Source organism: Centroberyx affinis, unplaced genomic scaffold (assembly GCF_046629955.1).
Source record: "Centroberyx affinis isolate AG114_WGS23_722 - 3 ecotype Tasmania unplaced genomic scaffold, CSIRO-AGI_Caff_v1 ptg000354l_1, whole genome shotgun sequence".
Classification (NCBI taxonomy): Eukaryota; Metazoa; Chordata; class Actinopteri; order Beryciformes; family Berycidae; genus Centroberyx; species Centroberyx affinis.
The window spans coordinates 72,351-85,433 of NW_027279025.1; the positions used below are offsets into that span (position 1 = coordinate 72,351).

General features: G+C 43.4%; 2 protein-coding genes across 3 annotated transcripts; one reads left to right on the forward strand and one right to left on the reverse strand.

Annotated features, from left to right (window-relative positions):
• The first annotated feature begins 42 nt into the window (after positions 1-42).
• On the forward strand, positions 43-4,462 carry agk (acylglycerol kinase). Its single transcript, XM_071515480.1, has 14 exons — positions 43-291; positions 469-508; positions 627-706; positions 870-945; positions 1,060-1,185; positions 1,395-1,489; positions 1,638-1,707; positions 2,109-2,188; positions 2,306-2,363; positions 3,054-3,201; positions 3,287-3,384; positions 3,525-3,595; positions 3,700-3,784; positions 3,944-4,462. Exons 1-14 carry the CDS (start codon positions 182-184, stop codon positions 4,073-4,075), a joined length of 1,269 nt encoding a protein of 422 aa, XP_071371581.1. The 5' UTR covers positions 43-181; the 3' UTR covers positions 4,076-4,462.
• Positions 4,463-7,396: 2,934 nt separating this feature from the next.
• On the reverse strand, positions 7,397-12,501 carry dennd11 (DENN domain containing 11). Of its 2 annotated transcripts, XM_071515478.1 has the most exons (10): positions 12,278-12,501; positions 11,997-12,220; positions 10,915-11,014; positions 10,609-10,767; positions 9,411-9,564; positions 8,976-9,114; positions 8,652-8,783; positions 8,406-8,556; positions 7,936-8,004; positions 7,397-7,731 (listed from the first exon to the last, which is right to left on the reverse strand). In XM_071515478.1, exons 1-10 carry the CDS (start codon positions 12,403-12,405, stop codon positions 7,536-7,538), a joined length of 1,452 nt encoding a protein of 483 aa, XP_071371579.1. In that variant the 5' UTR covers positions 12,406-12,501; the 3' UTR covers positions 7,397-7,535. The 2 variants fall into 2 exon arrangements, with proteins under 2 accessions (XP_071371579.1, XP_071371578.1); XM_071515477.1 differs by having other exon boundaries at positions 11,997-12,501.
• Between the last annotated feature and the right edge of the window lie 582 nt (positions 12,502-13,083).

A 13,083-nucleotide genomic window follows, 5' to 3' on the forward strand; every position in this document is an offset into this window, starting at 1 on the left:
TCCTGCTCTGTGTTGAGCGGTACTGTTTTGTCGTTACACCAACATGTCCATGCTAGTTTGACAGTGGTGGAGCCGTGACCGCTGGGATGAAAATGTGTCATTTATGACTTGAAAGATGCCGGTACCACCATAAGTCAAGTATTTAATTGAATAAGGGGTGTGGGGCATTTCGGACGACACCATGGCCCGGGTTGTGAAAGTGTTTCGGACTCTGCGGAACCACTGGAAGAAGTCCACATTCGCCGTGTGTGTTATGTCTTACGGGGGACACTGGCTGTATGGTAAACATTGGTGGGTACCTGCATTCTCCACACTATCATAAACATGAGAAATTAACTTCAACTAACTTGCTGTAGATGATCGATAGTTGGTCAGGATCAGCACATCCAACATGAAGGACCAGACGGATTAGATGGGGCGTGGGCCTGTCCATGTGTCTTATATGTGTTGTGTGTTGTGTCTTATCAGTGACAGTCTTCTGCGGAGGGAAGCTTGTCTAGAGGCCAGGGTAAGAAATCACTGCTGTTTGTGTACATAGTGTCTCCTGCCTCGGCTTGCACTAAATTAGCGCATTCTATAATACCCAAACCTTCCTATGGTGTTTATAATTGTCATTTATGTGATAGGAATTTGGGCGTCAACAGATAGCGCCACAGGAGCAGCTGAGGAAAGCAACCGTTATTTTGAACCCTGCAGCTTGCAGTGGGTAAGACACAAATCTCAAAACATCTCACAAAACTCCCAGAGACTCTTGTCTACACTTCTGCCACCTATTATTTCTCAGTGCAAGTGTTATATTATTATATTATTACAGTTTTTCTCTGCATTTTTCTAGTTTCCTGTCTCACTCTTCTCCCTACTCTCCTCAGAAAAGCCAACAACTTGTTTGAGAAGAATGCTGCTCCTATTTTACACCTGGCTGGTGTGGAGATTACAATCGTCAAGGTATCGTTTGGTGTTTTTCCTGTTTGAACACATCAGAGCTTTTACTGACACTGGCAGGGAACACCTAGTGTAATATCAAGATTAAATACAGTGTATTATTGGATTCCTCTACAGACAGACTATGAAGGCCAGGCTAAGAAGCTGATAGAGCTCATGGAGCAGACAGACATGCTGATCGTGGCCGGAGGGGACGGCACCTTGCAGGAAGTCGTCACTGGTTTACTGCGGAGGCCAGATCAAGTAGGTGTCACACAGCAAGTAGGCTACACTGATCTATTATTGCCTTACCATCTATTAATTGCTACTGTTTGTTTACCTAGGTTTAGTTTAGTTTGAGTTTGTTTGCGCATACAAATGATAAAGACTGAAAAATGAGACAAGGAGAAAATGAGAAATACAAACTTCTCTTCTCCTAATGATGTCACTCATAGATGTTTTCTTGACAATAGGAAACATTCAGTGAAACACCAATTGGATTCATTCCACTAGGCTCTCGCAATTCCCTGAGTCCAAGTCTTCACCTGCTTAGTGACAACAAGGTCAAGTAAGTATTTTATTAAAGTCACTCTTGAAGATACATTTTTATATCTTTAGATGGTAGCCCACAATGACTTAGATATGCCTCATCAACAGAAGCAAACACTTTTTCTTTCTTTCTCCTTCTCTATCCTCCACACTATATCTTTTTCCAGACACATCACATCAGCGACTCTGTCCATTCTGAAGGGAGACACGATCCCTCTGGATGTGCTCCAAATCAAAGTAAGGAAATATACTCTTTTACTCTGAAAACTCTTCAAGTAACAAACTTAGTGTTTGTCTTGCATGCAGACTCGTGCTTATTTCAGTATTTTAGGTAAAATTGTCTTGCTGCACCAGCAGATAATTGTGTTGCTTTGAAAAAAAAAAAAATCACTTGTCATAATATGGCTTGTTTCAAGAAGCGTAACAAGTTGAATTGTCATGAAAGTAAATGCATTGAAACATCAAATTCATCTGATAATTTGACTCAAGCATCTCAAAATAAGCTTGATGTTTAAATACTAGATAAATCAGTTGCTTTTATTATTTTATTTTTGCAATGCACTGAAAAATTATGTGTCATCAGTTTAGCCTTGACAGAAATTTGAATTTATTTATTTTTTGTTGTTTGTTTTGTACAGGGGGAGACAGAACAGCCAGTGTTTGCTCTGATGGGACTGCGTTGGGGAGCTTTTAGAGATGCGGCTGCAACAATCAGCAAGTGAGAATATAGTGTTTCATTCAAATTGTAACCTTGAGTAAACAGTGACATGATTCCTGTAACTACTACCTAATAGCTGATGTCAAAGAATAATTATCTACGCTCTTTCCCCCATAGATATTGGTACCTTGGACCACTGAAGACAAGAGCAGCACATTGGTTTAGCACTCTACGGGTAAGCCTGCATGTTTTCCCTAAACATAATAGAGTTAAAACGATGTTGGTCTTTTATTAAATATTGGATATCGTCCATTCATCTGTCAGCAATAGGATGGAGGTTCCACCCTGATCACAACTACATAAAAAACAGGCTGTAAAACCTTCAATAAAATTATGTTTTCTTTGGACATTTTATTTTTTTCGTCTAATTGTTCAATAATGTTTTTTGTAAATAAATTCTTCCTTTAAAGGCAGTAATATCTCCTAAAGTTTCCCGTACCATTGAATAGTTGCAGTGGGTCAACCAGCCTTACACAGCTGCTAACCCGAAAATAATTTGATAAGCCTGGGTTCAATGGAGAGTTTTAGTGTCCCATGAATGCTGTTTCAGAGGCTTTTCCATCCTGGCAAGAGTAGAAGTTCTGGGGGAAAACACTGAATTTTTGGGCATAAATTTGGATCAAATTTTTTAAATATTCAATATCACAAATTATTGGCTGTTGACAGCTTCAATAAAAAAATACATTGGAATATGCTTTCAAAACCCATTTGGGGCAAAACCCTAAAACATAGATGCCACCAATGTTTTGCTGCTTTTCAGATTTCTCCCACTCCCACATTTCTCACCCATGTCTGTGCTATAATCCTGAGCCTGATGATGCAGTTGGGTCCCGCACTGTGTTGAACTGTCCCTCACGCCCCTCAGGAGTGGCCCCTGGTTCGGGAAGCCTCTGTGTCCTACCTGGCCCCCAGCCTCCGGCCCCCCGACCTGCCACCTCAGAAGCCGCCCAGGCCCAACCTGCTGTACCGCATCGTCCGCAGACTGAAGAACTACTGGCACCCGCCTGTTGAAGGTAGCGTGTGTGACAGATGCGTTGATACTGCATCATATCAGTTAAATGTTCTGAGGTTTATGGTTTGTGTGTGTTGTTTACTCAGAGCCTCCAAAACCCGTGGAGCCAGAGAAGTGGGAGGAACAGCAGATGTCCACATTAGAGCTGTTGATTCAGACGCATAACAAAAACCCTGTGGAGAGGGTCAGTTCAAAAATAATTGTTCTTACAAAACCTCACGAGTACACGAATGCTGACGTCATCCGATTAAACCATCTGTCCTGTTTTTCTTCCCCTTAGAATTATAATTTCATATTTGTTTGTCCATTTCTCTTGCCTCTCAGCGCATAAATGATTCCCTGACGATCTGTGCGGAGCCAGACAATCTGACTGTGGGCGAGTTCATCACTGTTGGGTCAGTAGTTGTCTGCTACACATGCACCCACACTGTCGAGACAATAAAAATGAGGTGGGTTTATGCAATTTTAAGTAAAAGAATGTATATGTTCTTCATCCTAGGAATAAAAAAGAAGAGGACCCAACTTTGTTCACTAAAACATCCACAAAACTGGAAGCCGGCGCTTGTCGACTGCAGCTGCCAGAGGTCAGAGACTCCCTACCTGATTTGATCCCAATTCATTTTCTCACATCAAAGCAAATCAAACCTCTGTGAGAAAAGATTGTGCCAATATTAATGAATCTGCTTCTAAAGCTTAGTGTATTTTTGTGTCTTTACATTTTACTTTCTGGCCTGACCCTGCAGGGCGGAGGTGGCTTCTACAACATCGACAACGAGGAGTACGAGGCCATGCCCGTCGAGGTGAGGCTGTTGCCACGGAAACTACGCTTCTTCATCAGCACCGAGCGCAGAGAACAGCTCCTCGAACAGATATAGTGAAGAGAAAACTAAGAGCAGAAACCAGGAGACACAAACAGCAGGGGAAAAACTGATTTAAAGAGAAATACGAGAGCAGTGGGCCAGCTGCCTTGAACCTCTGAGTTCATATTGAGAACGGATGTCTGCAGTTTTAAATTGTCAGAAAGTGCTGTTGGTCTGAAATATAGGTCTGTTTTACTACATGTACATGTTCCCAAAATATTCATTTGGAGTTATTGTTAACAATTATGAATGAGGACTACATTACATGCTGAATAAAAGGACCAAGGTTTTTTTTTTTTTTTTGCTTTTTTCTAAGCCATTAACCTGTACAGTATGTCTCTCTAGTGGACTTTATGTTTACTGAATGGTTTACTAATGTCATCACATTGAAATTCAGTCAATAAAAACAATATATGTCCAATTCACAAAGTCCTCTACCAAGTTTTTTTTATACCAGTTAAAAAGAGACTTGCACTCTCAGCATATTTTAGTTACAAAGTGATCAAGTGATAGAAACATTTCCACTGAGATCTCAGCTGCATCGTTAACACTTATACAGTATCAATGTTTTATTGTTTTAGAATGGCAGTACTGTGGAATTAACAGTTGCTCATGCTATTAAATTCATGTGTACATTACTGACATCTCTTACAGTGTTTCACATTAGTAAAAGTATAGACTGGTTTTGTTAGTTATTGTGCGAGTACACTTGGTTTGCAGTTACAATCGAGGAGAAATGGTTACACTAATGTGCTGCTGCATGTGTGTAATACAGATTTGCGTTCTATTGACATTCAGTGGGGTGACACACTGTACAAATAAATTCTTATTAGCTAATGCTGGTACACATCTGTGAACAACTCCACAAAGAAGGCATTTTATACAGTGGTGTGTGTTGTGTACATTCCCTTTTCCATACTACATACACCTGTAAAACAAACACTGTCAGAGGTCAGAGAAAGCTTCTGTGTGCCGACAGCAACATGAACCGGTCAGGATCAACAGTTTCAACTGGAGACAGTAAGATCAGTCACAAGTGTTAAGAACAATACACTTAAATCTTTTAGCAAATACCTTAACGTACATAATAAGTCAGTCAATTTACAGTGGCACAAGTCTGAGAAACTTTTTCCTTAAGGCCCCATTTTAATACCAGCACTGAAACCAAAGTGCCCTTTCTCTTTCACATACACTCACTGCACTGTCTTTATTCTTTTTAAACCAGCAAGGAAAACAAATATGGAGTGAAGTGAAGTTACAGGCCATAGTCTATGCCTGCTCTCTAAATCAGTGGTTCTCAAGCTGGGGATAAATATATAAATTTGTAATATACAAATTTCTGATCAATGCCCTTTCCTTATGAAATAGCGAGTATTTGAAACCTCTCGTCTTCTTCCACTGAATTAATTAGGCAAAATAACCTGAAAAGAGAAAATAAAAGCCATAACTTGGTGTCAAAGTTCTTCATCCTGCAGATTTACACTTGCACCAGGGAGTTGTGAGTAGACTTGTTTTATTTTTCAAGGGGGGGGGGGGTGTCACAAGCTGAAAAGGTTGAGAACCACTGCTCTAAATGAAGCCAGCATCGGCTTCAGATGTTCCATTGATGTACACGGAACAAATGATCAATCTGGACGGCGACTGGATGCATTAACTTAATGAGGCGTCAGTCTGCCAGGAGTGTTCTAAAGACACTCATCTCCAAGTCGGCCCATCTCTAAAGCTGGATTCCCTGAATGGGACCTCGATGAAAAGAGTGAGAGGAACCCTCAGCCGGAACAGACGGGGCCTTTCTGTGGATCTTCCCAGAGAGGAGGGGTAAAAACCTTCTCCTCAGCCCCGGCCATGACATCACCGGATCTCCACGCACACACACACACACAAAGGGATCTTTGTCACGGACACAGACAAGCGAAGAGGATCTGTCTGAAGCTGATCAACAAGAAAACTGCAAACAGCTCTATCAAGATTCTCCAGTCAACCAGATCCATGAAATACATTAGCTCCCACTGATGAACCAGATGCTGGTCTGAGTTAAAAAGAAAATGAAAGCCGGTTTTGAGTGTCTCTACAGCACACACACAATCACACACACACATACACACACCCTCCACTCCAGAACCACTTGTTGGCTCAGACTGTACATCAGTAGACCTCGTGTTGGCAAAACATTGGGCCATAAACAGAACACACAAACACAAAAAAAACAACTTTACAGTTCAAGCATGAGCGTGTGTTCATCAGGAAATAGTCCAGTGGCGGACAATGGTGCAGCATTCATGATAAGTTAGTGTTACAGAATCACATTCATTGACGATTCCCAAATCAGCACCGCTCACAGCAAATCATGGTAAAAACATGTGACACTACACTGCAAAAAGAAAAGAAAAATCATTTAGAGAACTGTCACATGATGTGCAGTGTGACGAGGATCAAACACAGAAGCCACATTATCAGACAGCACTCTAACTCGTGTGTTGAAGGTGCAACTTTGAGTGAAATGTTGAACAACTTGTCCCTTCTATTTCAGTCAAGCTTCATCATAAGTAGCCATCCCCGTTGGAAGAGGATATCACACTCACTGGCAAACGTATTTCAATTTTATCTCACCTCTCTCACTTTCAAATATTGTTGTTTAATAAATTCACGCAGCCACACAAGGTCAAATACAGACGAAAAAAGGCTGATATTTCGACAAACACGCATACTCATATTGCTTCCTCTTTGAAAGGCAAACAGAGTGCATTCGTTTTGCAAATTCCAAAAAGTACATGAGGAGCGTTACCAGGGACGATATAACAGGAAACATCCAAGTGTGGTATTACAGCAGAAGTGTTGGATCCAGTCAGTCATTTTGAATGCGTTGCAATACACGAGCGGTAGAATGAAAAGGTATTTTGAAATGCAAAGATTCATTTCCAGGAGTGTGACGCTTCCCAAATAACAGGAATCTATTCTTCAGACAAACAGTAAGTGAACACTAGAGACTGTGTCAAAGCCAGTGACTTCCCCATAGTGATGAGTGCAGCAGAGGACGAGGCACGTACAGATCGACCCATCATCCTGCTGTGATTTTGGATCGGACCTGATCGAGAACTTCTATATTTTCATACGATGCTCCAGCCAGGATTCACACGTGACGAAGCGAACAGACAACACATGGTGGTGGGTGAAAAGATGTGAAAGGCGATAACAGCCAAGCCAACAGGCAAGCTAGTTCCTTAGCCGCTTTGGGCCAGTGCACCAAGTTAAGTGTCCTCATTATCCACACTGGTTAGAAACAGTTCCCAGAGGCCAGATGAGACACACATAGAAGGAGATAAGAGACCCGGGGGTGGCGGGACAGCAGGCAAGAGATGAGAGTCCCAGGGTAGAGGCAGTGTCTTCAGTGTGTTGGTCCGTGGGCCCGGAAAGGCGCAGATAATCCAGCGGCACCCCCGGGTGCCCCAGCCCAGGGGTCCAGACTAGGGGGGGTTCAGGGGCAGCAGGGGTTGTCTATGACCAGCATGGCGTCGATGCCGTACACCTCCAGCAGGTCCACCAGGAAGGAGCGGTCGCCCTGGGGATCCAGCCCCATGGCCCTCACGTGCTCAGCGGTCAGGGTGGGGTCGGCGCTCCCCGCTACCTCCGACAGCGTCTGGAAGATGCGGTTATTCAGCTCCATGAAGAACCTGGGGCAGCAGAGACGACTGCATCAGTATAGACATTACAATAACATCTTCATGCTGTGATCTGCATTACACTGAATGATGAAACCAAACTGCAATAAAGGAGATAATAGTACACTCCTTAAACGTACTGCCTTTGATTATGACTCTACAGACATTTTTGGAAATGAATAGACCCATCAAGGAAAGACTTTGTAAGGGACTCACAGAATGAAGAGATCCTCTTCGTTTGATGTGCAGTCTCCATCCACCTCCTGAGAGTAAAGTAGCATTTGCCTGGAGAAACCAAAAAGTCAACATCAATCATCATCATCAAAAACTGTAAAAGAGGTTCCTGTATATTTTTACTGATCACATTCAGTGATTCTCCAATAGCCAATACTGATCAGCATCCATGCTCATTTTTGTTGAATGTCTTGGTTGATATCTTCGAACAAATTTCAATTACATTTTCAAAACTGTATTGCATATATTATTCCATAACTTTTCCAGGCCAGGAAAACACAATTATCAACTTCCATGACTTCTAAAAGGTTTTCAATGACCATATATAAACCAACCAATCGCTAAAATAAAATAAAATACAATGTGTTGTCTTGAGTATCTTCATAATAATGCGAGTTATTTTCCAATAAAGATGATGCTACTTTGACAGTATTTCGCAGTGTGTCATGTACCTCTGCTCGCTCAGCTTCCTGTATTTCTCCTTGTCGGCTCCATTCAGCCGGAGCAGCGGCTGCAAACTGTCTCTGTGCGTTTTCACATTCTGGTTATCAATGTAGACGTCGTACAGATCCTTCTTCTCCTCAAAGATCTTCTCTGTGGTGCCTTAAAACACATGCAAACATGCTCATGCATAAGAAATCATTTTCCAGAGATGACAAGCCGGTTAATCACACCATTAGCTATCAAAGGTCACTCACAGGCCACGTACGACAACTCGGTTTCCAGGGCAGTGATGTCGGCTATGTTGATGTAGAAGAAAGGACGGAATTCAGGTACAGAAACACCGATTCCAGGTAAAGAGACATTGGCCAGGCAGCAACAGCAGTACACTGAGGGAGCAGCAGAACATACAGTATTAAATGAAACATCCCCATGGAAAGAGACAAAAAAGGATCAGGAACATATTTAGGTTGCGGATAAGATAACATGGCAGAAGCTAAACTAGAGACATAGCAAACATTCAAATAAAAGCAATTAAAAGGCTGTGTGTGTACGTATGTGTGTGTGTATAAGCTTCTCACCTCTGTAGCAGACCACGCCCACAGGTGGGGGGGAGAAGATGAGGATACGTTTCCTAAGAAGTGCAAACTTCCACAGCACCATTATCTGCTCCCCGAAAAACCGGATGAACTGGGACATGCAGCCAGCTGGGTGGGTGATCTGCAGGAGGCAAACAATGAAATATGATATAAAAATGTTGTTGCTGTTGTTGAGCGGAATCACAAGCAATATGATGTTGAAATCCTAACAAAGTGAGCATTTGTAACTCTCCATTTAGATCCACGCTTGAGCAAACAAATTCTTTGGGCAAACAAATTCCACCTTGAGCGCACAATGAAGTCAAGCTTCAGAGCTTTAGCAGCAGATAGCAGTGGACAATGGCTAGCTACACCAAAAATAACATGAATGATCACAGAGCATGCGTTTGGATTGTGTGTGTTCTGGTGCTTCCTGACCTTCATCTCCGGGTGCATGCAGCGGTTGATAGTGGTGACGCTCCAGGTTGGGCAGGAGGTGACTAGGCCGTTTCCTGCTGGGGGAAGCACAGCCTTCTTATCCTCATAGAAGGCCTCCAGAGGAGAGTACTGACCAGGGCACTGCAGCTGGTGTCTACAAGAGGAGGAGAAGAAGCAGAAGAAGAAGAAGAAGAAGAAGAAGAAGAAGAATTCAAGTATGAGTGGGCTGAGACTCTTCAGGTTTGTATAATTAAGCAGAGCAGGCAAAAGGAATTATGCTTAGTGTACTTAGTGAACAAATCATGAGCTTGGAATTCTAAGGTTCTATCTGACTTTTTTCTTGATCCTCAATATCTCAGAACTGCAGATAGGACTCCATAATTCCAAGGTCAGGAAAAAAGGCACATTACAAGACTGCTACTGGAACCGAGGAAAGGAGATGTGCTTTGCTCAAAGACATATTAGTGGTGGTTGGCACCTTGTGTTATCAATGCCACCAACTGCCCGATACTTTGATGAGGCACACTTACCCCTACAGTATTTTCTATTCTTTACACTGAAGTCAGTAGGTGTGGTATGGCAAGTGTAAATGTGATGAGAAAGACACAGTCCAGTCTATCATCCAAGATAAGTCCCAGACTGAATCCATTTGCCTTGAATACAGATTTCTGCCACACTAAGGCCGTGGTGACCCTGCAGAAACTGCAGCCTAGATTACCACACTACACACAGATTAAGCGAGATCCAATAGTGTTCGTCAGTAACCTGAGCCCTCCGTACTTCTAACTTGAAACAGTAGCTGTGTCATATATTTATGCATAGTCGATGAGGAGATAAGCTTTCGTGAGAGGAGTGAAGCAGAAGGCACAGAGCGACTGAAGAGAAGAGAGGCTGTCAAGGTTTCTTCCATTTCAGCGCTTAGACTTCATACAAAAAAAGAAAAACTGCATATAAATGGGCTCTTGTGACGATGGCAGTAGCTGGGACTCGGGGTTCATGTTTAATAGATGAGAACATTTAAAAACACAGACAGAAGAACAGGAGGAGGCAAATAAAAGAGAAATCTGCGAATGTGGAAGGGTGAGAAATAAAGAGAATGGAAATAAGTTGAAAAAAAGAGAATGGGGGGGGCCATACAAAAAAAGACAGAAAGAGAGAGAAACAACATACACACACACACACACTCAGCATGTCTCACCTGACTTGGTTCTCCAGGAAGTGCATGTAGCGGTAGAGGAGAGTATAGGAAGGGGACAGGATGCCCACAGACTTCATCCTGGCTCCCCGCTCCAGCTCGCTCTCCACAGGCATGTTAGCAAAGCAGGCCAGCCCGAAGTAACAGCCTTTACGGAAATATCTACGAAAGAAAGATCAGGGGTAAACATGTTGTGACATGGATACAAAGATCCGGATACAACAGACGGATCAGTAGTCAGTTGTATCCGTAGCCAGTAGTCCTCTAATCAAAAGGTCTGTACTGTTCCACTGAGCGGGGAATACTTACATGAAGTCATTGGCGATCCGGTGGGAACCGCTGGCCATCGACTTGAATTCAACTCCATCTAGATTCATGTCGTGAGGCAAGCACCACTCGACCATATTGCCTACCATTCACACACACACACACACACACACACACACACAAAATAAACCATGTGATTACTTTATTCCTCATATGTGTCAGTACTTTCCCTCATCCTGGCCACTTCCCCTAATGTTTTATATCAGTCATATAGAATCCGGAAGTCAGGGAAAATAAGAAAGCACCGACTCATCAAATGTTAATATCCTAACACTGACATATCCCATATGAACTGGAAGCTCTGCTATGTTGCCCCGTTTAATTATGTATTGATTATATCTTGTCTGAACAACAAAGTTCAATTTCTATTCTATTCTCAATCCCACAGGATGGCTGCTCCTTTCTAGCAGCTTGGGGCTTCAGTCACTCGCCAGCAAGCGTTCTGGCATGAGCTTCTGTTTGAATTTTGATAGATAACGAGACTGAAAGGCTGGACTAGGCGAAGGCCTACTGAAAGGGGCCAGGAAAAGAAGGGGTGGTATAATTTCACCATTATTTCATTGCTTTTAAGATAGATCAATGAGAGAATGTTATAGGAAGACTGTTCTGATTAGAGGTGTCACTCTCCCCACTGTCGCTACCTCCCCATCCACAGTATCAACAGCACCAAATCATATCCAACAACATAATCTTCCCAGATGGGGGTCCCTCGCACCATATGGTATCAACTGGGGTGTGTCGCCTTTTTGCTGAGGCCTTCAAAATGTGTGAGGACCCCTGGACTGGGCTGATAACAACATGCATCCTTCATCCCGTGACTCGGTTCCCATGCAGCTTTCTTCCCCCTCTCCTCACTATAACAGTCAAAGTATATACTTCATATTTTATTAGGATCCCCATCAGCTCCCCAGGTTCCCCCCCAAAAAGACTTTGCAGCACAGCTAACCTCACAAGACAGACAGACAGTGAATCATGATAAACATTACTAGACAGATATAAAACTGAGAAATATTAGACAATAAAGATGAAAGATTCGATGAACTTGCTGCTGTCTGCTTGCTTACCTGATCTCGTATCAAAGGTAACGACAAACACAGCCACGATCTGGTCCTTTTCCTCCCACTGGTCTCTCACCGAGAGGCCGGGGAAGGTCCGATCAACACCGCGGGGATCCGGGAGATCCCACCCGGGCCCAGGGTGCTCCGTTCGCGGGCGGGCCGGGCTGGCGTCCCCGCTGGCAACAACAACAGCTGTTACACTTGGACTGCTGCTGGTGCTGGTGGCCGTGCTGCTGCTGCTCCTCCCAGCACCGGGCGCAGTGCCAGTCGGTGCGCGACCGTCTGGCGGTGAACTTTTCCCCGCCGGTGCGTCTTCCTTCCCGGGCGGCGGCGGCGGAGGGGCCGCCTGGGTCGGGTCGGCCGGCGGGATCTCCTCCCAGTCCAGCAGCGGGGCTCGGTCCGACTGCTCCACCATGGTGCCGCTGCTGCTGCCTCCGAGGACAGGGAAAGGGAGGAAAGGGAGGAAAATAACACACAAGTCGGAATATCCAGCCGAATCGAGCTCCCTAAACACACTCCTCGGGATATAGCATGCTTTCCTGCTGCGCTCCGGGTTGTTTTCTATCTATTTGTAAGCGTGTCACATCCACTGAGGGGCTGCTCTTCCTCCTCCTGCCTCACTGTTTTGATGACGTTGCCGACTTCCGCCCACGTGGGTATATTAATATTTCATAGTGGCCTACTTTTTTGTAGCATATCGCTTTTTCCAACGGCAAATAATCATTACAATATCCCCATAGTATTCATATAAGGATGTAGAGTGCGTATCTTGTAAACAATAATGAGTTTATAGTGACCTTATAGTCCTTTATGGTATTTTTTATTATCTTAATAGTCCTATGAAGTTATATTTTTGCTGTGATATTCTTATAGTATCTTTTTCAAATTTTCACATACACTTTCACAAACAATCACAATGACTATAAGAGAAGTTGTTTTTGTTATCAGCTGCACATTTAAGGTCAGGTGTGTCGCTTATGTCATTCAACCAATCAGAGAGCTGGCTGTGTCAAACCGGATGCATAATTAGTTTAAGCAGGAAGTCATTTACATACGCGGCGCGAGATTCAAGCGTGGTGGTGCAAGAGGTGAT